The 23,109-nt window shown below is 41.7% G+C and overlaps 1 protein-coding gene across 3 annotated transcripts; it reads right to left on the bottom strand.

Annotated features, from left to right (window-relative positions):
- Window positions 1-2,923: 2,923 nt before the first annotated feature.
- LOC107077067 (interleukin-22 receptor subunit alpha-2) lies at window positions 2,924-22,430 on the bottom strand. 3 transcript variants are annotated; one of them, XM_015344521.2, is made up of 8 exons: window positions 22,191-22,429; window positions 21,985-22,084; window positions 15,262-15,388; window positions 9,706-9,881; window positions 7,352-7,533; window positions 6,522-6,678; window positions 4,847-4,962; window positions 2,924-4,005 (listed from the first exon to the last, which is right to left on the bottom strand). In XM_015344521.2, exons 2-8 carry the CDS (start codon window positions 22,043-22,045, stop codon window positions 3,058-3,060), a joined length of 1,767 nt encoding a protein of 588 aa, XP_015200007.2. In that variant the 5' UTR covers window positions 22,046-22,084; window positions 22,191-22,429; the 3' UTR covers window positions 2,924-3,057. The 3 variants fall into 3 exon arrangements, with proteins under 3 accessions (XP_015200007.2, XP_015200009.1, XP_015200005.2); XM_015344523.2 differs by having other exon boundaries at window positions 4,847-4,918; window positions 21,985-22,430; XM_015344519.2 differs by having other exon boundaries at window positions 21,985-22,429.
- Between the last annotated feature and the right edge of the window lie 679 nt (window positions 22,431-23,109).

The raw sequence follows: 23,109 nt of genomic DNA, 5'->3' as shown, positions 1-23,109 counted from the left end.
TGGAAATGAAAGGAAGTGTTTATCTATGTTTGCAGATCTATATCTCTTTCCCTCTGTTTCTCTTTGTGTGTGTTTTTATCTATCTTTTGATTATTTCTTTATTCTATCTAATGACTTAGCAAAAGTCTCTCAGCTTTTTCAATACTTATGGGATATCATGAGCTTGTAAGAATTGAATAAAGGTTGCAAATCAGAGGAGGCCAGTAGGCCAGTTTAGCTTGTTTGGAAATTAAACAAGTCAGTCAGCTCTAAAGGTGTGAGGAATAATCCATTTCATTTTGTTAAAGGAATTGAATTTTTGTTCAGACATTGTTCCAAATACAGCTGCTAATTGTAGTAATAATCCATCCATCCAACTTTTAACTGTATTATCCAATAATAGCATCACTTGGGAGCTAGAGCCGATCCCGGCAAGCAACAAGCTCAAGGTGGGATACACTCTGGATGGCAGACAGACACATACTCACACAAGGGGTAATGTTCCCAGAAGCCAATTAACCTATCAATAGATTTTTGTACTGTGGGAGGAAAATGGCGCAACCGGAGGAAATCCACATGAACACGGAGAGAACATAAAAACTCCATGCAAATAGCAATCCAGAATTGAACTCCAGGCTCCAGTGCTACGAGACAGCAATGTTAACCACAGAGCCACCCATTTGTGATGATAATGAATATGTAAAACAAATACATCTCCTCTAGTTTCATTCACACAGATATCTTTCAATTAACATTTGAGAAGATAGGTCAAGGTTTTCTTACATTGATGGCTTTTTCTTGCTGGTTCTTGGTACACCTTGCTTCATAATGGCTGTGCTGTGAAACAAGGTAAACCACACAATATCATTCTCAAGAGCTATCAGGTCCTGGTATGGGGCCAAGCACAGCTGGAGCTGTCAACCAATTGGCGTTGTAGATCATTTACATGACAAGTGCGACTACTGTACAGATCTCTTCTTAAGGTGATAAAACAAGCACATTGGAAAGTGAGAATGTCTTCGTAAGGTTGCAGTTTACAGACACAAAAAAGTCAAATGAAGAAGAAAATAATAATGCAAAACTATTATTTACTGTTTTACTGTGTTTTATATAATATTAAAATCTATGTGCAAAACTAATGTTAGTTAAAGTCATGAGGATCAGGGCATATTGATCTGCAATAGAGAGAGCTGTTGATGTACTGTGGACTTTCATACTGGGTGAGATCTGCAGGGTTCTGCCAGAGCTTGGCTCAGTTCAGGTGCACCAGTGCAAAGATTTTGAATGGAAAATATCAACTGCTTTATTCTAAAGACATCTAATGCATTGACTGTCAGTGCCTTTGAGGATTTGTAATACGTCTATCAATTTTGCTCATAGTCTTCTCTGTTCAAGGGAAAACTGGTCCAGTTCCTTCAGTCTGTCAGTGTAGGACAGTACTTTAAACTACACAATATATCTGGTTGCTCTTCTTTGGGCAGAGTCCAGAACTGAAATATATTTTCTATAACTTAGAACACTGGGGAAAATAATGTCCAAAAAACACAGGACAATGGAAAACAATATTATTCACTGCAGCTGTCAAAGAGTCATCTTAATTGTCCTACACCCTGTAACTTTCACATGGAATATTTATCACCCTGCACATTTCCTCCGAAAGTAAAGGTTTTACAAAGAGTGGGAGCTGCTGCAGCACGATAGCTAGATTATCCAAGTTTTCTGTGGCTCATATACTCTAATCGTTTACCTGAATTCCTGCTGAAAGCTAATCTTTTTAAAATAAGTAAGGGGATGAGGCTCATATTAGGTAATTTTTCATATTCTCTGACCTGATATCTGACAGTTGTGGCCAATGTTTTGATGCCCAGGAAATGCTTGCTTCTGCTGCCAGTCTGGCTCTCACAGTTCTCCTTAATTGTTTCTCTGGCATGTTACAGGCTTGTACCACATAGTTCAGTTTATTGCTCTACCTCCTGCACCCTCCTCTGTGGTGAACAAACGTGTACACAGGTATTCTAAATGTGGTCTTATTAGAACATTATACAATTTTAACATAAACTCCCTTAATTTATATTCTAAACTTTTAACCCTAAAATTCATAGATTGGGATTCTTTCCAGCATTCACAGAATCTGTTTTGGGGATCAATGGGCTTGAAGTGAGCGGAGAGACGTTGACTTCATCTCCCCTCAGCAGCGAAGGCACTGTGACATCACAGAAGAATCAACCCTGAGACCTGTTGTCTCTCTCATATTGCCTAAGACACACGCTCTAGCTGATTGGTGTCTCGATATAGTCTGTAATACTTTGCTTTGCCTACAATTTGCATCTGATGGCACATCCCTCCACACTTGGTTTCCATGAAGCCCTGAGAACACTTGGTTGGTTTCAATTTCCCCTGAGACTGAAATGTCAAAGACACCAGACAGACCAGAAGAGTGGAAAAACAGCATGAGGGCAGAAACCATGAATCAAAATATGTATGAATTGTATTAGTGAGCAGAGTTGAGGGTGATGGGATCTAAGAAAACCACACATCTAATCCTTCCTTCGATAGACGGTTGGGGCCCAGAGACTCATATCTGTATATTAAAAACCGGGTTCTACAGTATGTCATATGTCAACTACACACTCAGAACTAAGCAGCACAGTGCTGCCAGTCCCTCTGCTCACATTTCAGCAAGACCTACTGTGGTTTTGCCAGCATCACTCCAATAGTGCTGTACGTTCTATGTTGTATTGTATTGGGTCGTCCAGATGCGGTTTCATTGGAATAGCCAAGTTTTTTCTTGACTAATTTGCACAGAAAGGCAGATCTGACTGTAGGGAGGGATGTATAGACTCTGAGAAAGTGGAGCCCTACCTGACGGGCATCAACCTTACACCTGTAGCTTTCCCCAATAACTCTTTACAGTTTCTTGTAGTCAAGGTATGTAGGTGGAATCTTCGTTTAAAAAAGTGCATCAATTAAAATTTATTTACAAGATAAAATGCTGCTAAAACAGTAATGCTTCACTTCAGCATGGATTGTCCGCTCCTTGGCCTGTGAAACTGTCCTCTCGAGCTCAGCCTTGCTTCATCACTCCACCCACTCCACTGGCTGATGGTCTGTGTCTGTGGTCCCAGAGACAGCAGTGTTGGGAAGGAAGTTAAGTAGGCTTTCCAGACCAAGAGGTCCCAGAACGATCCCTGATTCACAGTCAGGATCTGCCCACAGAATCCCAGAGCTGTCTCCAAGCCCACTGCTTTCCCCTGGCCCTCCAGAGGAAGAACAGACTGTCCTTGCACAGACAGGAGCTTGGTTATGAAGGGCACAGAAGGGTGAATCAAGAGCTTTTTGACAGCTCTGGGCTGAAGGGCATGTCTGCATGTGAGGAGTGGCCCCAGTGTTATTGTCTTTGTCTCCAGACCGCTCAGAGATCTGTACTGCCTTTCCACTGTCACAGATGACTTGGTTGTCATGGGCAGCCCCACCTAGCTGGCTTGTGTCTGCCCACAGAGGGACGAGCCGGGGGAATGAGAGGGGGTCCCACTTCTCACATCCCCAGTCTTCTCCTTTGCTGACCCTCAGTCTCACTGAGGTCAGAGGAATGTCCTGAGCAGGGCTAGCTTGGCAGTCCACCTGGGTGGACAGTGTGGGCAGGAGGGGATGCTCAGCCTCCAGGTCAGTTCTGCTGTAAGACTGGGACTCCAAATCCTCCTGTGTGTCACAGGCAGACCCTAGGCTGTACCATCCCGGGTCAAAGTCCTGTGTGCAGTGGGGTAGCAGAGAGGGGTACCCAGGGCCGCAGCACATCCCTAGGGATGTCCTGCTGTCCCAATATGTTTCATTATCCACAGAGTTCGTGGGGAGGCTGTTGCTGTGGTAACCGTGGTCCTCAGTGGGGGAGGCGGAGGTGTAGTGTAGGGGCTGGGTGAGGTGGGGGCTCTGTGGTGGCAGTGAAAGGATGGAGAGGTGGTCCCATGGCTCGTCAGCCTCCATGCTCTGCGCACACCGCACCCTTGACATGTCCTCTTTCAGGGCTTCCTGTGAAAAATGCCATTCAATTAGAAAAAAGCAGGAAGTGCAACACAAACCAAATAAAATAACGATACTAAGTAAAAATAAAGAAAATTCAGCAAACAGAACATGAAAGCAACAGTAATATTTAAGAAGGTATTAAAGTACATGCACATTTGTAGAGGGGATCTATTTAATAGATATCAGATTAATACAAAATCTTTATATTCAATGTTTGCAATCCTGAGGGCCTCTGGAGCAAAGAAAAAATAAAAAAAGTCCACACTGGTGACCTGGGGTATGTGGGCGATTTTAGGGGGAATTCCAGCTTCCCAGTCTGGTCTCCACTCTCTCCCAGACCACTCTGTTGGGCTGGCCAGCCAGGATGTCCCCAGCTGCCAATGGCCCCATGTTACAATGTCTCATGGGGCCTAACTGGTTGATCCTGTGAGCAGCGTATGCTTGTCTCAAAGATTAAGCCATGCATGTCTAAGTCCACATAGCCAGTACAGTGAAACTGTAAATGGCTCATTTAATCGGTTATGGTTATTTTGGTCGCTCCACTCACCCTGGGTCTATGACCTAGTTATATATCTCTGGTATGCAGGCTGCTTATCAAATGCCTCAGCTGTCCAAAAACATTTCAACAGACATACTCCTCAGCAGACAAACAGACTGCACATTCATCCAAGACGTCATATGCAACAAGATTTCATCAGAAAAATGCTTTGATCAGTCTGGTCCACTGTGACCGTTACACTATCAATTTTGGGTGTGTTATGGAAAATCTCCATCTCCAAGTGCTCAGCAGCATATAGAAATATGGTTCAATTTAAGCAGATTTATGCTGTCTTTGGGATGACCATACCAGTGTCCTGGGCAGGTGTGTCTTCTTGGATCGGGAATGTATGAGCAGACCTCCTGCCAACAGCAGAAAGAGCTGCAGCAAAGACAAGATGACTGTCAGGGTCACCCACAGCGGCACTGCAGAGAGAGCACACCTTCATCATACACTGTCACCTGTCCCTGCGGTCCTCCATTCCCATTCCCAGTCCCAGTCCCATTCTTATTTCCATTTCCAGTCCCAATTTCATTCCAATTCCAAGTCCCAGTTGTAAATATGTGAGTTTTTCAATCACATGTTTGTACTAGTGTTTAGTTCTAGCTCCTTGGGGCTCACCCTGGAGATCTGAGCAACCCAGAACAGAAGTTTGCACCTTGTTCTCTCTTGTGCATTGATGTAATTTGGACTGTGACATTGTCTTCCTGAAGTGCATGGGTGCGAGACTAAACCACCATGATGGAAGAGTGTAGGAGGAGTTTCTACATAGTGATGTACAGTAAATAGCAGCAATTAAGTAATAACCCGTCCAGTCAAAATAAGGTCCATGCCAATTGATGCCCACGCCATGGCACTGACATCATCAAGACTTTAAGTCTTTTCATTGGAAGCAGGGTCTCTGGAATTCACTGTGTGTCCTCCTTCTGCTGGGGCTGACCTGGTGAAATCGGGGTTCCTCAGAGGAGCTCATGGATGGCGGAGTACAGTATTTCAGTTGGCTTCCATGTGCTTTTTCCTTGCTGATTTTAGGTCAAGTGCACAGGCTTTGACGTCCAATTTGAGGTTGAAACCAGTAGTGGATTTAAATAATTCCCATTATGAGTTCAGCGAGTACTCTTATTATTGATGAATAAGAGCTGTCTGGGTTTACTTTCTAAATGACAGATGCACTAAGCTGTTACATCACAGCTAAAGCTGTTGATCATAACCTGACTCCTGATTGACTCACATCCTTATTTGGCAGATATGTGCCTCTAACCTGGCTGCTTTTGTACAGAGGACACTTTGATCTGATATTGTTATACTGCAGAATATCTGTGTCAGACTGTCACGCAGGGTGCTGTGTACTGTGTTGTGTGCTGTGCTGTGTGCTATGTGGTGTTTTGTGTCTCATTTGTTGTGTACTGTGTGCTGGCCTGTGCTGTGTGTTGTGTGTTGTATGTTGTGTGTTAGCCTGTGCTGTGTGTTGTGTGCTATATGTTGTGTGTTCGCCTGTGCTGTGTGTTGTGTGTTGTCTGCTGTGTGCGGAGCTGTGATGTGTGTTGTTTGCTGTGTGTTGTTTGTTGTGTACTGAGCTGTGCTGTGTGTTGTTTGCTGTGTGCTGTGTGTTGTGTGTTGTGTGCTTTGTGTTGTTTGCTGTGTGTTGTTTGCTGTGTACTGTGTGTTTTGTGCTGTGTGCTGAGCTGTGCTGATCTGTACTGTGTTGTGCTTTGTGTTTTTTGCTGTTTGATGAGCTGTTCTGAGTGTTGTTTGCTGTGTGATGTGTGCTGTGCTGTGCGCTGTGTTGTTTGCTGTGTGCCGTGAGCCGTTGCTGTGCTGTGATGTGTTGCTTGCTGTGTAGTGTGTGTTGTGTGTTGTGTGTTGTTTGCTGTGTACTGTGTGTTGTGTGCTGTGTGCTGAGCTGTGCTGAGCTCTATTGTGCTGAGCTGTGCTGTGCTGTGTGTTGTTTGCTGTGTGGTGGGCTGTATTGAACATTGCTCACCTGGGACGTGTTCAGGAACAGAGAAGCAGCGTGGAGGGGACAAGGGGCTGTGAGAGTAGATGGAGGACAGGTTGGCCACAGCGCAGTATCTGTGTCCTGCAACCAACCCAGTGAACACGTGGTTTGGATTTTTTCCATGACTTATCAGTGTCTCCACCTGTGGCAACACAACAACAATCACAATTCAGCCTGCAGTGTTAGATGTTTGACTATTAATCAGTAATTATAGTTCATTCATTAATATATTCAGTGATTCACTGATGTCCTCAGGTCCTCCCTTCCCTAGTGGTCTTAAAATGGCTATGGTATGGAGTGCAGGATGGAGCTCCTGACAGAGATAGTGTGGGTTCAATTCCCAGATGGGGCTCTGTTCAGTGTATCCTTGAACCCGTGCACAGTAAACAGATCTCCATTTTACCACTGTAAATGTTCTTAACTGATTTATCTGGTGAAATACAGAATAGCTTTTGGCTTTTGGCTGATTTTTTCTAGTGATGATTTCTGTATCACCTGCTGAGACATGAGCCATCATCTGCAGCTCTACACACTCCTTCAACCTTCACTGCTGCACGTAGTGGATCGTGAGCTCAAACAGAGCACCCTCGCTATAGATATCAGATATAGCTCCCATTCCTACTGGGTTCATCCATAATCACAAGTGTGTGCTCATTGTACCCATGCCTGGGCAGGGTATCTCAGAAGAGTTACAGGGTATAACAAGAGCCCCGTTTATAATTACTTATACTGTGAAGCCAGACTAGGACATTGCTGACTGGTTAGGCATAATGGCACATTAGGAGCCACAGCAAGTGTGAGAGGCATGGTGTTACCTGTGAGTGTGATGGCAGGTCCTCTCTGTACACAGTGACGCTGATATGCAGGCGGGGTGTGACCTTAGATACAAGCTTGCACTGTGATCGGCGGCTCCTGTAGGGTGAGCAGGGCAGGTGCACCTTCACTGTCACTGACTGCCCCCGCACAGACAGAGAGAGCCTGGGGGAGCTGAACGATGCTGGGGGTGCAGGAGCAGGCAAAGCAGAGACAGGACAAAACATATGTGAGAGATAAAGGGATGTGGGTATAAAGATATAAAGAATAGGGGGTTATAAAATAGGGAAAGGTGAATAATGAATACAAGGGATAAATAATAGAGGGATAGAGGAATAAAGAAGGTAGGAATAGGTGGAAAAAGAATACTAAAATAGAGGATAAAGGTTACAGGACTAGAGAAGGATATAGGACACAGAGACAGGTGATAAAAATACAAGACTGGCGGATAAGAGATACAGAGTAATGGGTTATAGAAGGATTCACAAGCGTGTAAAAATGTTGTACTGAAATTTGATTAACAGTTTTACTGTAATCAAATACTGTATATCATAAAGCGAAGCCTGTACAATTCAATATGTTTGCCAGATGCAATGTCTAGTTCTACACCTTTCTTTAAACAAGCAGCAAACATTTCAAACTGCTTAAAATCAGGGAATATTTTAGATGTATCAAGTAAAAATAAATGTTTCATTAAATGTTTTCAATGTCAAAGCTGTAATCAGCAGTAATATATTAATGATGTTAAACAAAGATGCCTAACAGCAGTTCTCTGATTTTCATTTCAATTTAGCAAGATCTTAATTACCTAATTGTGCCAATTTGTTTGCCTTACCGGACCAGTTTAATGCTGCAGTCCTCGGACTGAGAGTTGTGACCCTCAGGCACCAGAGATAGTCAGAACTGGTCTAGGGCTGTGGGAGTATGGGAACAAGCTACCCAGCTACAGTATGTTGTTCATGCCAAGACTCTGAGATCCTTGGATCAACTAGCTACTAGCTACCAAGCCGACTAGATGGTGTCACGGATGTCGGAGGGGACGAACTGTGGAGAGGCAGGAGAGCGAAAAAGACCCTATGACGGGGGTTAGCCCGGGCTCAGCTGTTCAGGAAATGCCATATAGAAACCTACACCCTCAGGTAGCGGACGTGGGGCGACCTGGTGCTAGGCGGGTCTCAGGACATCCGAACGTCAATGCTGAGCAAAGGCAGAATGAAAGACCCGGAAATATATAGCCCCAGAGAGAGAGAAACATTGGAAGGAAAGCAGAGAACCGGAAATGAGAGACAGGACAGAGAAGGAGTGCCCTCTGGCTACTGAAGTCGTGACAGATGGTAGTTCACATTCTTTGTTAGGTGTGCCTCTCATTTGCAATTGTCCTTATGTTCTTTTCTCAGAAAGACCAGAACACATGCAGTGCCACAGGCTTTGAATAAGCCTCTCAAACCCATGTCCTTTAGGTTAGCATTCCAGCTAAATATTCTTCATTAGCCTAACTCCTGTGCTTTCATTATGTGCTCTTTCATTAAGTTCTGACTCCAGGAGAGTTAGCTGTATCTCTTTCACGGTGCAAATGTTGAGCAAATGTTAGCTTCACTTACATAATAAAGAGCTCAATTACAACTAGAAATGGAACACAGGCAAAGATGGAGTGCCCTTTTTTGAGAGTATTTCTAAACAGATTGATTTTCAGATAAAGATAAGCATTTTTTTACACCAAGGTTTGTTGTAACTCAGCCATCCTATAAAATATGATACCCTGGATTCCTTCAGGAAGTAGATGGATTAGCAATTAGTAAATAAGATAGACCAAATGACCTCCTTTCATATGGAGTACTCCTTACAGTATGCCTTTGTGGCCACACCTATTCAATATCCATCAGCTATGCTTGATCACCTGTAAGACAGGTGGGAAAGATTTAATGCAACTGATTAAGGGCTTCACATTTTCATCACTGACATCTTTGCCACCTAACCTGATAACTTATCTTATTTAACTGGTTCACTTTAAAAATGGGTATGCTTAATTTGTAATTTAACATACTGGAACATAATTGGAAGCGGGTCAATATTTTTTCAAACCTCTGTATATCTATATTTTTGTTGGTCATTTTTATTACCTCACCATATTGTCTGAATTAGGGCAATAAGAAGTCCAAATAAGTCCCTGATTCTATTTTCTTGAGTTGTTTCCTTATTCTCAGTGTAACCTGTCTTTGCTAACAGACTACCCAAACAAGGCTTTCAGACAAACTGCCCTGCGACTCTGTTCTCAAAGGTGTGAGTGTGTTTGTGGGTCACTGCAGGCAGGGATCCCCAACGGGGATAGGATTTCGGGCAACACCCAGTCACTCACTGTCTCTTAAGGGAAAAAACTCCCGGTGGGACCCCGTCCAATGGCTGCCCCCCCCAGCCCAGACTGCTCGAAGCCGGGTGAAGTGGAGCTGATAAATGTCAGCAAAGGATGAAGAGAGGTTACAGTAAGAGAAGGAGATGTTCACACAGCCAGCCACGTTCTTCCAAGGTTCCTTTCTGGGGAAGATAACACCAAACATCAGGGTCAAATAGGAAATAACCCCACCACCACCTCCCAGGAATGTCTGCAGTAAGTGGAACCTCCACACCCACCTACACACCAACCCATACAGTACCTGTTAGTAACTCCAATGTGTACCGAGATCAAGAGCCATACAGATGATACAGATAACGTTAAAGGGCTTTCAGTTCAAGTTCAATATTGTATTGCCATAACAACTAGTTGCATGGAATTTGGTTTGTTGAGCTCATACAACTTAAAGGCATACAATACAAATTTACAACATAAAACCAGTAATAAACAGCATTATTACGTACATCTTCACATACCATCCTAAACACACAACCACTAATTAGATGAATTAGTCCAATAGGTACTGTTACGGAACCTAGTAGTCCTCATCTTGACTCCTAGACACAAGGCTCTTGACAGCGAGGAGGGAAGTACCCAGAGGTTGGGCAGAGTGGTAAGGGCTGTGATGATCTGAGCTTTATGTTTCAGACTACAGATGTAGAGTTACTCCAAAGAGGGAAGGTGGCATCCTACAATTTTGGAGGCAATAAACACAACTCTTTGTGGCTGCTTCTTGTCCCAGGCAGAAATGTTACCATACCACACAGTAATGCAAAAGGTCAAAACACTCTCAATATCACATCTGCAATAGAGGGAATTGCTTCATGTGACATTCCAAACTTCTTTAGCTGTCTGAGAAAGAACAGCCTCTGCTGAGCTTTCCTGACCATCAAGGATGTGTTGACCTCCCATTTTACAGAGTTAGAGATGGTCGTCCCCTGGATCTTAAAATTCTCCTCCACTTCTACAATCTGAACAATGATGTATAACCAGTATAGTGGTGAGAGTGCTCTTCTACCTTGTCTAAAATCTACCACAAATTATTTTGTTTTATTGACCTTTAAGTGTCACGGCCTCCACATCTAGAGGGTGCTCCTGGTCTGCTCTGTTCCTAGTTTCCCTGTGCTTTACTTGTTCTTCCGGTGTGTCTTGTTGTCTGGGGCTTTATATTTCCGGGTCTCACTATCCTCCTCATTCGGAATTGGGATCGGTTGTCGTGAGGCCCGCCTCACCAGGTCGCCCCACATCTGCTACCTGAGGCCTTATGTCTCGTTCTGACTCCAGCCGATACCTTGAGCCGGGAGCGAACCCCCATGTCTGCTCCGTTCCTGCTGCTACGCATAGGGTCCTTCCGTCTCACCGGTCTCTCTCCATGACTAGCCCCCGGCTTCCATGACAGAATGCCAAGCCAGCACTGGAATGCGCAAGCGGTCTCCTGGCCATCCTGGCTTCTGTTCCCTTTCTCCCTTTTCTTCTTTCCTGGCTTTTGTTTTTCTGGCCACCCTGGCTTCCGTTCCTGGTCTCTCTTGTCCTTTTTCCTGGCTTCTGGTTTCCTGGCCTACCCAGCTTCTGGTTCCCTGGCCTACCCGGCTTCTGGTTCCTGGTCTCCCTGGTATTGTTCTTGTTGTTGTGTGCTTTTTTATATTTGACGTGTTTTGTCCGCCCGGGCTCCCATGCCCATTTTCTCCCAGTCCCAGGCTCCCACCCACTGTCTCCCTGTCCCTGTCCTACCCTGTGCTCAGAGTTGGAGACTTATAGATGTATCCTACAACTTCATCACCTGCTTCCTATCTGAAAGCAAATCCAGTAGCCAATAACATAGAGTCTGATTGATACCCATCTCTGTTAACTTATCAAAATTCTTGAAAGGGATGATTGTGTTTAAAGCAGTACTGTAGTCATTAAAGAGGATCCAGGCTTACAAGAAGGGTGCTTCTAGATATTGAAAGATATCATGGAGCCCCGGGGAGACTGCATCATCCACTGACCTGTTTGTTCTGAGGGCAAACTGACATTGGTCCAAGTGCATGTTAGACAACAAATTGGCTATGAGTTGCTGAAAAACTTTCATAATAACAGACATCAAGGCTAGTGGTCTGTTGTCATTGAGGCAGCTTACTGTGGATGTCCAAGGTAGTGGTATTATAGTAGCCAACCTAATTTTGAATTGCCCCTCTGGGGATGAATAAAGTATCTTAAATTGAATCAAATCAAATTCAGTTTAATCAAACTGAATTGAAGCAGTGCGTAAGTTTTGCCTGTTTAAGGGATAGATTGAAAATATCTGTAAACTCGCACAAGATTTCAGTGTAGCTGTTGAAATAAGGTCAGGTCCAGATGCTTTCCTTTTGTTTTATTGGCAGAAAAATCACCTTATGTCATGCCTCTGAGTGATAAAGGGTGACTGGAGAGGCTCCACTGGCTGTCTAGGTACAATCCGCTGCATATTGTTTTGTGCATAGAACCTGCAGTTGAATTCATTCAGCTTGTCTATGAGAAAGGAATCATCATCAATCATTTCTCCTTGTAGTCAATGATTATTTTCTATATACAGTTTTACTGCATGTAAGAATTTGTAATTATTGGTTTTGAAGTTAGCATCTTCTCCTTCTTTGAAAAGCCCTGTTTTTCTTTTCCCACAATGGTTTTAATTTCCTTGCTGATCCAGGGCTTATAGACCACAAGGAGATAGAATTGATATGAAGTAATCAAAACAAGACAGTTATCACTTCAACACTCATTCAGCACTATGATTAAATCTTTCTCAGGGTGCTCTGTGAAACCACAACCACGCAGTACTCTCTATCTCTCACACAGTTGAAACCTCCTGTAATCTGATGTTTGGTATTCTATAAGAGCAAATTTTGTAAGTCATTGACACTTGGGTGATTATGGCATTTGGGAATGACTTAATTCTGTCTCTTCAGCCTCCTGGAGTGATTAACTTGCTTTGATCCTGCAAAGGCTTTAATTGTACCTGTTATTATATTACAGTTATTTTACACGTTGTTTCTATATTTGACTCTTACTTGTGTGTAAATTATTATGAGTGACTTGTTTGGTGATTTATTGTTGCTTTCTGACTCAAGCCCAGGGATGTAAAATTGAGGTCCCGGAGTGCTTCTTGCCTTCTGGTTTGTGTTTCAGCCTGAACAGTTAGTTAAATAAGTATGCTTATTATTTCTTTAGTGAGATATGTGAGGGATTTGTCTAAAGATCACTTACAGGTTTTTACGCAACACAAACACTTCATTTAATCTACAGAAACATAAAAATTCTACAGCTAATTAAATAATTATTCAATTAATAATCACCTACTGTATGAAACTTAGAATCAAGTGTTATTAAAGATTTGTAATAATCTTTGTGTTGCCTTGAGCAAGCCGCTTGGTGCCTCTATGTAAATGCAGAGGAATGTGGTTAAAATGCCCCTCTGAGACATTGTAAAACTGTATCCGGTGTTGAACCATCTTAAGATAGATAGCACATATAGGCTCCATCAAGTCTATAGTCTGTTTTTTTCCCCAAGACCATGTGTCCAAGGTCACTGTTTATCACCCAAAGGAAGATCCACCAAAGAGAAACCTGAAGGGTGGGTACCAGACCTTAAACTGATTGCATCCTGACCAATCACCAGCTGTGATGTCACACCTTAAAAGCTAGCACCCAGCTCATTTTTGGTTGGTTAGCTCACTGCTCCTCTTCTCTCTCCAACTAAACTGGCGATAGACTTTCCTAACTAAGTGACTGCAAGCAGTCCAAGTCAGGACATAAACCTTTCTCCAATTCAAAAGGCGTCAGAGAGTGAGTCAATGAAGTACAGACTTCTTCCCAAGATATTCTTTCTGAAAAGAGAAGGAACCTTGTGTTCCACTGTTATTTTCACTTGATCAATAAAAATAAGACAATTGTGGACATATCAGCATATCAGATTCAGCAGATCATATTCAGCACTGAGTTGTAGCCAGGACTCTCTCTCCAGTCTACCTTGCAGCTGGACCCAAGAAGACCACTGTGCACAGACTGTTTTAAACATGTGATATAAATATGCAAGACTGATAAAACCTTCAAATTAGACCATTACACTTTACAGTTGATGTATTACCTCTTCTCCTTGTAACCCCTGAATAAACAATAAGCTTTTTGTATCACAGCAGATAGTTTCTATTATGTTTGTGGAGTATATGGCAAAGCATTGCATAAAACTGTCAGCCAAACACTCCTCTCGCCACTAATAATAATTTAACCATGTAACGAGTGGTGCTGAAACAGGCAGATCTAGGATCCTAGTATGTGTTCAGTAGTCTTTGAAGTAGTGAGTCACATCAAACAAGAAAGGAGAAAGGAACAAGTAATAGGTTTATTCCATGCTGAAAAGAGAAGAAAGAAAACTTCAACTTTTCGGCTGTGGGGCCTTCTTTAGGTGTGAGGGGCTCCTGAAGGAGGGCACCTTTGATTTTGATTGATTCTTTTGAGTTTGATTGATTCCTAAAAGTCATCGAGTTCTCTCGTAATTTGATGTTCCCATTTCTAATTGGTACAGCACATTTAAACCCTCACATGACTACAATGGGTTTGACAGAATGGAAACCAGAAACCTAAGGCTGAGCCACATTACAAGCCTCCGGTACTCTAAATGACTACTTGCTGATTGAATTATTGATGGATTCGTTTTGTTGCACCTCTTTATAGAAGTGCATGATTTAAGCAAGTGGGCAACTGTGTGTATTTCTGTGTTAGTAGGACAGGGAACAGAGAAAAAAAAGAGACAAAATAAATAGGTTTAAGAACTACGAACATTTATTTACTTCTGAAACAATGTGAAATAATAGGTTTATGTACAGACAGCATTTTTTACTGAGCTTGAGCTGATGACCCAGATTGGACAATGTCCTCTCTCCATCTTACACCCCTGCGCCCACTTTGTTCAGCTTGTGATGGTTGTTCATTTTTACTCTTAAAGAATTCACCTCTTTGCTTTGACTTTGATTGTCATTGTGAAAATCTTTCCACCTACGCAAATTTTTGCACTTTCAAAGTTCTATAATGCAGTTTACCAATATTTGAGACCTAAGTTGTAAGTTATGGAAACATCTGCTGTTATGATATAAATAAATGAATTGCTTGCTGATTGCTTGCCTTTATTTTTGCATTACAGGTTGTCCTAGTTCTTGTGTTCACTTACAATTGATTCCTCATATAAATGATTGCTGGTATTTATTCTAAATGTACGTACTGTAGTGCTTAGCAGCATTTAATTGCCACAGGTGGACTGCTAATGGATGTTCAGCCTGATTTTGCTCACCCCTCTACCAGTACAGAGAGGTGTTAATAATCCAAAAGCTACTTGAATTATTCTGTAAGTGAGAAACAAGGGCTGTATAAGCTTACATCAAATCCATATATAAACTATTTTGTGTTTAGAAAGTGTTTTCTGCTGTTAGTATTATTTCACTCAGGTCTCACTATAAGGTCAATGTGAATTTGCTTCCATTCCTCGTGACTTGCTCAGCCTGCACTCACCCCTGCCTGCGTGTGTGAATCTCTACGGTGTACAGCACATCAGGCGGCAGCTCAGGGCACCTCCAGCTCAGAACGGTGTGGAAATCCTTAGACGTCAGGGTCTCCTGACAGGGAGAAGTCCAGACACCTGCCAGGACACACCGAGGAACAGATCGTCCATCATTCAACTGTCCATCAGTTTGAAGAATCATCACACACTTTTATGAATAACTAACTTTAGTGTTATTATGCACATACTCTGCTTGGGTAATTCCAGTGTAATTCTAGCAGTTTGATTATTATATTTATTGTATGGAGTTTGTCTTCATGGTGAGGAACACCTCTGGGAGCCCTGCTTTCACACCCAACACACGGTGCAGGTGTGAAGTACACATTCCCTGTTTCAGGCATTTGGCCTGCATGATTAGATGGCTACTCCTCAGCCAGGCAGATATGAGCCCGTACCTGTCTTTACACCCCCAAAAGCACAGGGAGTGATGGGTAGTCGACCTACATCATCTCTCCACTACATCTTTTTCTCTGGTGAAAATGAATGCTTTTTCTCGATGGTTTGTGAGAATGATGCAAAGGGGCTCTGGGTTTTTGTTTTGTCATTTTACTTTCATATTTGAGCAGATCAAGCCTGTGTTGTGGTCTAAAGTAAACGATGAGTACTGTGCGCATTCCACAGATCCGCAAGCGGCAGGGCTCCATTGTTCTCTCCCTACAATCTGAAAAACAATCACTGTCCTACAATTCCAGAACAGAACATCAGACAGGCACGGCTCTGGCAAACATGAATTTTCTCCAAAAAATGGACCGCATTTCCAAACAATGCTTGAAATTTTCTGAACTTGTTTTAAGGGACATATGAAAAAGAAAGAGATGGAGGATGTTTGTTTCTGTTCGTGATGTGGAGCTACCCACCAGCTCGCCGCAGACTGGACTGAGCTGTCTGTGGTTTCCAACTGCCAGCAACAGCACGAACCTTTTAACTTTACACTTTGAGGGGAGGACTATTGTGCACTTTCCTTAATATCAGGTTTTTATTTGGAATGAAAAAAGAGAACTGAAAAGAATGCGAATGAACAGAAAAGCAAAGCACTGACATCTATCCTGACTGGAAACATGGGAGAGTAAGTGTAAAAGACTCCAGGTGTTTAGTGTCAGAGCACAAATCTTTTAAAAAATGATCTTCCACCTAAACCTCTAGATGTTTTTGTGTACATAACCTTTTATTCCAGGTGATCTGCTAGTTGCCCAACTGACAGAGCCTCAGTTTGTGCTTCTTAACTGACTAACTGTCCTAACCAGACCATCTGTTTCCAGAAAACAAGTTTGGTATTATGACATACAATGATTGACCAGAATGAAGGTTTCATTAGGACTGCAGTGGTTCTGTGGTTCCAGGGCTGAAAACTGTCATCTGAATTCATTGTGGCTGCAGCCCTTTGCTGACATGATGAACCCACAGATCTCCAAGATTCAACTGGTCTTCTGTCCTCTCTTCAACTCTAACTTTATCCTAATTATAATTAAACCTGTGCACAGAGTACTAAAAACACCATTATTTGCTTTAATCTGACATTGACAAGAACAAATTGCCTTTTCAATCTGACAGGAGTGTGAGGAGTTTCACCACCACCAAGTCATAACTGTCAAATAATTAGCTACATTTCCTGATTTAATCTTAAAATGTACACTTCATTGCACACAAAACTTAACCACAGTTGTTGGTCTTTAAAAAAAGAAGGTTTTACTGGAAGCTCACATTCTTTGAAAACGTACTGTGGTGGTCATTAGTTTGTAAAGATTTCAAACTGATAAGTGCAATCCTTTTGAGTTTTTTTAAAGTTAAAGAGGTGAACATAAGCAAGCTAGCAGAAGCACTTAACGTTAAAAGCTGTATGTTTTATTACAGTATTTTGTGATTAAAGAAAATATAAACATCAAAAGTAAACAAGGTTGAAGATAATATGAAACTCAGTGAAATAAGTTCCAGACAAAATTTCAGGTCAGGTCTCACATATAGTGACAGACCTCATGACAGGTTTAGAGTTTAATAAAAAATAATACTGTTTGAGGATTACCAGTTTAAATAGGTTTTCTTAATTTGCTCTATCTTGACATAAATCACATCCTTCCACAATTTACATGAGACCAATATAATGTCACCAACAGCTTTATTGGATCATGACTCACAGCCATTAGCACAACACCACACAGGACACATCCCAGCACAATTCCCTGCGGTCTCCCCAGCAGCTGCACTGAACAGAACTTTACCAGCTGGAGAAGAGACACCTCTGAGGAAAACTGGGCTGCACAGATAAGCGGTGTTGGTGGACCAGTAGGCACTGCTATTTCCTCTGTATTAAACTTTCGAGGCCAACTCCAGAACATGGTGATAGGGAACACGGTGTATACAAGGTACTGTCCTTCAGATGAGACACTTCACTGAAGTCCTGACTACCTACTAATGGCACTGCTTGGATGAGTAGGGATATTAATCCCAGTGCTGTACTGCAGCTAAATTTCACTTGGTTTCCATTACGTTTTCCGTTAATTCAACTAGCAAAGGAATTTCTCACTTCTTTCCCAGATAGGTAACCTGTGTGGTGAGACTGCAAGTCCAGGGCAACAGTGTGTCTCAAGTCTACTGTCTTACTCTCACATTTCAGCTCTCCTCAGATACGAACAAGTCCATCACAATATTGACACCATTATCCCACAATTATAAATCCAGTCACGACAAAATATCTGGGTGGTTAAAAAAGGATTTTCTTTCCAAACTATTCCATAAGAACACAATAACAATCCCAGATGGGGGGGGGGGTCTATTTAGCCTGTTTGGTCATTAATGGTTCAGTGATCCAAGGATTGCATCAAACTGTTGCTTGAGGGAAGCCAAAGTATAAGCTACTGTATGACAACATGTCTCATTAGCTTATTCTATACTTTGTTAATCCCTCTGTGTGAATCTAAATGACCTGATGATTACATCCAGTTGTATTTTTATAGAAACCAGGGTACTGACTTGAACAACATGACTGGGTAGCGTGTTCCAGACTCGCTAAAGCAGCAGTTCTCAAACTGTGGATGTCCGTAGGGGTTCCGTGAGCTCTCACATAGGCTAAAAGAAAAATACAAATTTGCTATCAAGAAAAAAATGTGAGTTACGATGGTTTTGCATTGTTCCAAGAAGTCAGAACAATTAAGCATATCTCCTGAAACGTTACCTTCAAATTCACTCTGAATAAATCTGCTGCTAGAGCCAGAAGGTATCTCAAAGGTGTTGGATGAAATTTCCTCTACCATCTGCTCTTCTGTCTTGTTTGGAGATGTTTGCCATTTCGCTAGCCGGCAAATCTCAAAAACTCTCCCAATGAGAGAAAATAGCAAGTTACTGGGTAGGAAGATCGCTTAGAAATTACTGCAACCACGAGAGATTAAAAAGAAAAAGAAAAAAATATGAAAAACAATAAAAAACTTTGAGACTTCACTTCACAAGAATATGAGAAGTTCATTGACCTGACTTCAGACTCTTCCTTACAAACAGCTTTTAATGAAGTGCAGCACCAAAAACGAATATCCAGTATTATCAGAAAAAGCTCTTTCTGTTCTTCTCCCATTTGTGACCACACCTGTGTGAAACCAGATTTTCTTCATACGTGTCCACAAAAACAAAGTATCGCAACAGAATTGGATACAGAGTCGAACATGAGACTGCAACTCACATCCATAACTCCAAATATAAAAAAAAATTGTAGAAGAGGAAAACTCACTCATCACACTGAGATTGTCCTGTTTCTACTGGTTTGAAGTAAATGTTGATTATTATTATCAGTACTCTTTTTAAAAAACCTAATGGATTGTTGTCTCACTGTGTTTTACTTAGTCATTTTGTTACCAACTTTTCCTTTTTGCGCCCAGTTAGAGAACAGAAAGTGTCGTCTGGTTCTATAAATTTTTTTTTTCCTTTTTCCTTTGTTAACAATGTAAAAAAAAAAAGTTTTAAAACCAAAAGGAAACCCTTCTTGTTTTCTTCTAACTTGGTCTAAATGGCGGTTAGAACTTTAATTATTTTAAAGTTCTATTTTAAAGAGATTATTTTATTCTCAATGAGCATTTCAGTAATTAAGCTGTATTGAACCGTAGGGGTACTAATCGTAGACAAGTTATCATGTGATTAATCCATCCGTTTTCACTTCCACTTTTCTTGGTGAGGGTCACGGTGAAGCCAGAGCCTACCGGGCAAACAACGAGCGCAAGGCAGGGTACACACTGGACAGGGCACCAGTTCATCGCAGGGCAAGTGCAAGCCAATCACACATGGGGACAATTTGGAGGCCACAGTAAGGGCTGAGGGGGAAATTTGGCCCAGACACTGAGATAACTCCCCACTCTTTGCAAAAAATGCCTGGGGATTTTTTTATGACCACTGAGTCAGGACCTCGGTTTAACGTCTCATCCAAAAGACGGCGCCCATTACAGTATAGTGTCCCCACCAATATACTGGGGCATTAGAACCCACACAGACCGCAGGGAGGGCACCCCCCACTGGTCCCACTAACACCTCTTCCAGCAGCAACCATAGCTTCCCAGGAGGTCTCCCATCCAGGTACTGACCAGGCTCAGCCCTGCTTAGCTTCAGTGGGCTGTCAGTTGTGAGTTACAGGGTAAAATGGCTGCTAGCCTCATGTGATTAATAAATGACTGAAATAAACTCAATGGACTCATACAATGCTTACAATTAAAACAAAATCGATGGTTTCTTCCTTAATAATTGGCTAAATTGCCTCTGGATAGCAGTCCTGGAATGCTTTTTGCAGAACAGATAGCTAATCCTGAAAAGTAAGAAAAGAGGTTGCTGGGGATCCGCGACATTAGCTTCGACAGAAAAGGGTTCCATCATCGAAAACATTTGAAAACCGCTGCGCTGAAATAAAGAAGTAAAGAAGAGCCTCCTGTTCTCAGTTTTAAATGCACTTTCATGTGCTGCAGATTCCACTTGTGTCCCCTGGATTGTTTCACTCTCCTTCAGTAGAAGACCTCTCGGTTGAGAAATCACTTGCCTTTGAGGATTTTCAGTTCTTGAAATAGGTCCCCTCATTTTCTTCTTTGTATAAGCTTAAAAGGCTCAGTTCTTTTCAGCCCGATAAGGTAGGACATCCTATAAGCCTGTGAATGTATCTGGTTGTTTTTCTCTAGACTGATTCCAGAGCAGCAATATCTTACATGTAACTTGGTGACCAGAATTGTACATGATATTCTAATGAGGTCTTACTGGTGCATTGCACTATTTAAACATTATACTGCATATAGTAACATTCTAATGTTCAATAGCTTCTTCAATAGCTGGAAAAGCTTCCCCGCTTTATCTAGAAAATAATAATAATCTGATTAATATTAAAATCTACATTTTTTTTTCTTTTTCATAGATGGATTCTTCAAGCTTAGTGGTTCCAGGCTTATATTAATAATTTGTTTTTGGTACCTATATGTACCTATGTGTAACATTGAGCCAGATGTTTGCCCAGTCTTGAATTTTATCTAAGAGTTTTTATCTTGAAATTTGAGCTCTTCTTGAATTTCTTTTTTAGCTTCTTTAGCATTTGGCGATCTTTCTGTTTTGGAATCAGATGTAACTTTGACTAGTTACTAGTTACTTTACTAGTTACTAACAATACCAGAACCTAAATCCTCAGCCTATATACAGTAATTGGAAGAGCAGTGGTGATGCTCCAGATCCCTCTGACACAAATTTCATCACCTGAATTGGAGCATTTACTTCTTAACCATAAACCTCTGTCAGTTAAGAAATTATTAATCAAGGCTTGCATTATCTTGAATGCCTAGTGCCTAGAATTTAAAAGGCAGTTGTTTATGAGGAATTTTAGCAAAAATCATCTGAAAATCTAAGTACAGCATACGGTGTACTCTGTGTGTATTCATTTCTGTTGTTCACAGTGTCTAGCAAGTCGGTTAAGAGAGATGTGCCTTTTTAAAATTTGTATTGACTATGCACCAGGATTTTATTTCCATATAGATTATGCTCTAGTGTAGTTCTACTCAGCAATTCTTTGATCTTACACACAATAGAAGTAAAACTTATTTTATTACTTGGTCCAGTTTTAATACCCATTTTAACAAATTTCCTGTCAATGGTTTTTACCTCATTGAAGGACAGTTTATGTTTTGCTGAATATGAAAGGGACAGACATAGTTTGGATACCTGTTGGTCAGACTGAAATGGGAAGCAGATGCTGCTACAGCTCCAATGCAGGTTGCGCGGCTACAGAATATGTTGATGTCAGTTGTTTCCTCTGATCTCATATTTTCAGACTGAGAAAAATCTTTACAAGTGAGTCTGCACTCAGTTCACAAAATCATAAAAAAAACAATTTTTGATTCATTTCATTCACAATGTCCTTTACCTTGTTTGCAGTACTACCTCCTTCTTGCAAAACACAAAGATCTATTTGAATGTTTGTTCCAATAAGCATGTTTTGGCCAAAGGGAATCATCAGCAGATAAATATTGGATTTAATTATCTAATTAGAAATCTTCTGTCTATGCTTGTACTTACATTAAAAGGGCTTCTGTCTGTCACCAAAGAAATTGCTTTTGGAGTGAAGTACTGTATAAAACACACAATCAACTGATGCAATTTTTACAAATTAAAATTAGTTATCAGTAGTCAGCAGTCAGTATTTAGAGCAGTAATGACTATGTCTGACTTACCTATTGAGAGCAGTAGTCCACACAGATACAGCATAATGAGGGAGCAGGGTAGTCGTGACATTCCAGTAGGGATTTATAGCCACTGAGACCTGGCTATGTGCTGCCCAGATAAACAATGAGAAGTAAACCGAGGAACCAAGACAGAGGTGAGACACAGCTACTGAGAACTGGAGATAAACAGATACTGAGTGTTAAATTATACTTACAGATGCTGAGTATTTAATTCTAAGACAATGAAAATTAGAGACACACTGGGACCTAGAGACACAGACACTGAAAATGAATCTAAGAAATAAGAATAAGACACAGAAAGAGACAGAGGCAATGACAGTTGGAGGCACGGTGAGTGAGAGAGACCAAAAGGCTGCAGGGCTATCCAATAGAGACCGAGAAAACAGTGGAGTGAGATGCCATCTGAGATGAACAGATTGAGACTGAGAGCACTTTCGCTCACACAGACTGGTGGTGAGGACCAGGGCAAAGCATGCTGGGAAGGCTGAAGACAGTATCCGCTGACACACGCAGCTGTAGCTATGGAGAGAGTGGCTCAAACTGCAGATCAGCTCAAAACCAAGCAGCTGAATTGGCAAGACTATTTACAGTGCTGCCACACTGAGAAACTACAAAAAATGAACAAAAAAAAACAAACATGAAAAATAATAAACATTCTGAAAATAATTTTTAAAAAGTTTATTAGAATTACTATTATTGTTTAGAAGGACTTCAATCGTGTGGATTTTTGCTTGAGAGTAGATGATATGTATCTTTCTACTTTATTTATGTTTTATTATCATTGAGTTTATATTTGCTTTATGCATGGTACGGGGTGAAACTTCCTGCTGTGGAAGAAAGCGCTGACAACCGCGTTAGTCGCACCGATAGAAGCAGAGTATGTCTTTTTGAAGTGGATTGTGAGAGAGAGGCAGGAAGGGAGAAGGCGAACACAGCAGAGAGGAAGTTGCAGCTCTTATGTCAGGTGTCGCTGGCACACTGAGAGTGAGTAAGGGAGGTGTGACAGCATAAGCAGACCCAAGCTGTGCTGAGGGACTTCCCCTTTAAAATGATTTAGACTTCTACACTTGGCCACGGGGCACACTGCACCGTCACACACTTCTCCTCTAACTG

The sequence above is a fragment of the Lepisosteus oculatus genome, chromosome 1 (genome assembly GCF_040954835.1).
Source record: "Lepisosteus oculatus isolate fLepOcu1 chromosome 1, fLepOcu1.hap2, whole genome shotgun sequence".
NCBI lineage: Eukaryota > Metazoa > Chordata > Actinopteri > Semionotiformes > Lepisosteidae > Lepisosteus > Lepisosteus oculatus.
This window is presented reverse-complemented; position numbering and strand designations above follow the sequence as displayed.

Coding starts and splice junctions, on each gene's coding strand:
- LOC107077067 (XM_015344519.2), bottom strand. CDS start 22,045: ATGTCACGACTACCCTGCTCCCTCATTATGCTGTATCTGTGTGGACTA. Junction 7,534..9,705: donor GTTTTTTCCCTTAAGAGACA/GTGAGTGACTGG, acceptor CTGCACCCCCAG/CATCGTTCAGCTCCCCCAGG. Junction 4,006..4,846: donor CACACCTGCCCAGGACACTG/GTATGGTCATCC, acceptor CATTTTTCACAG/GAAGCCCTGAAAGAGGACAT.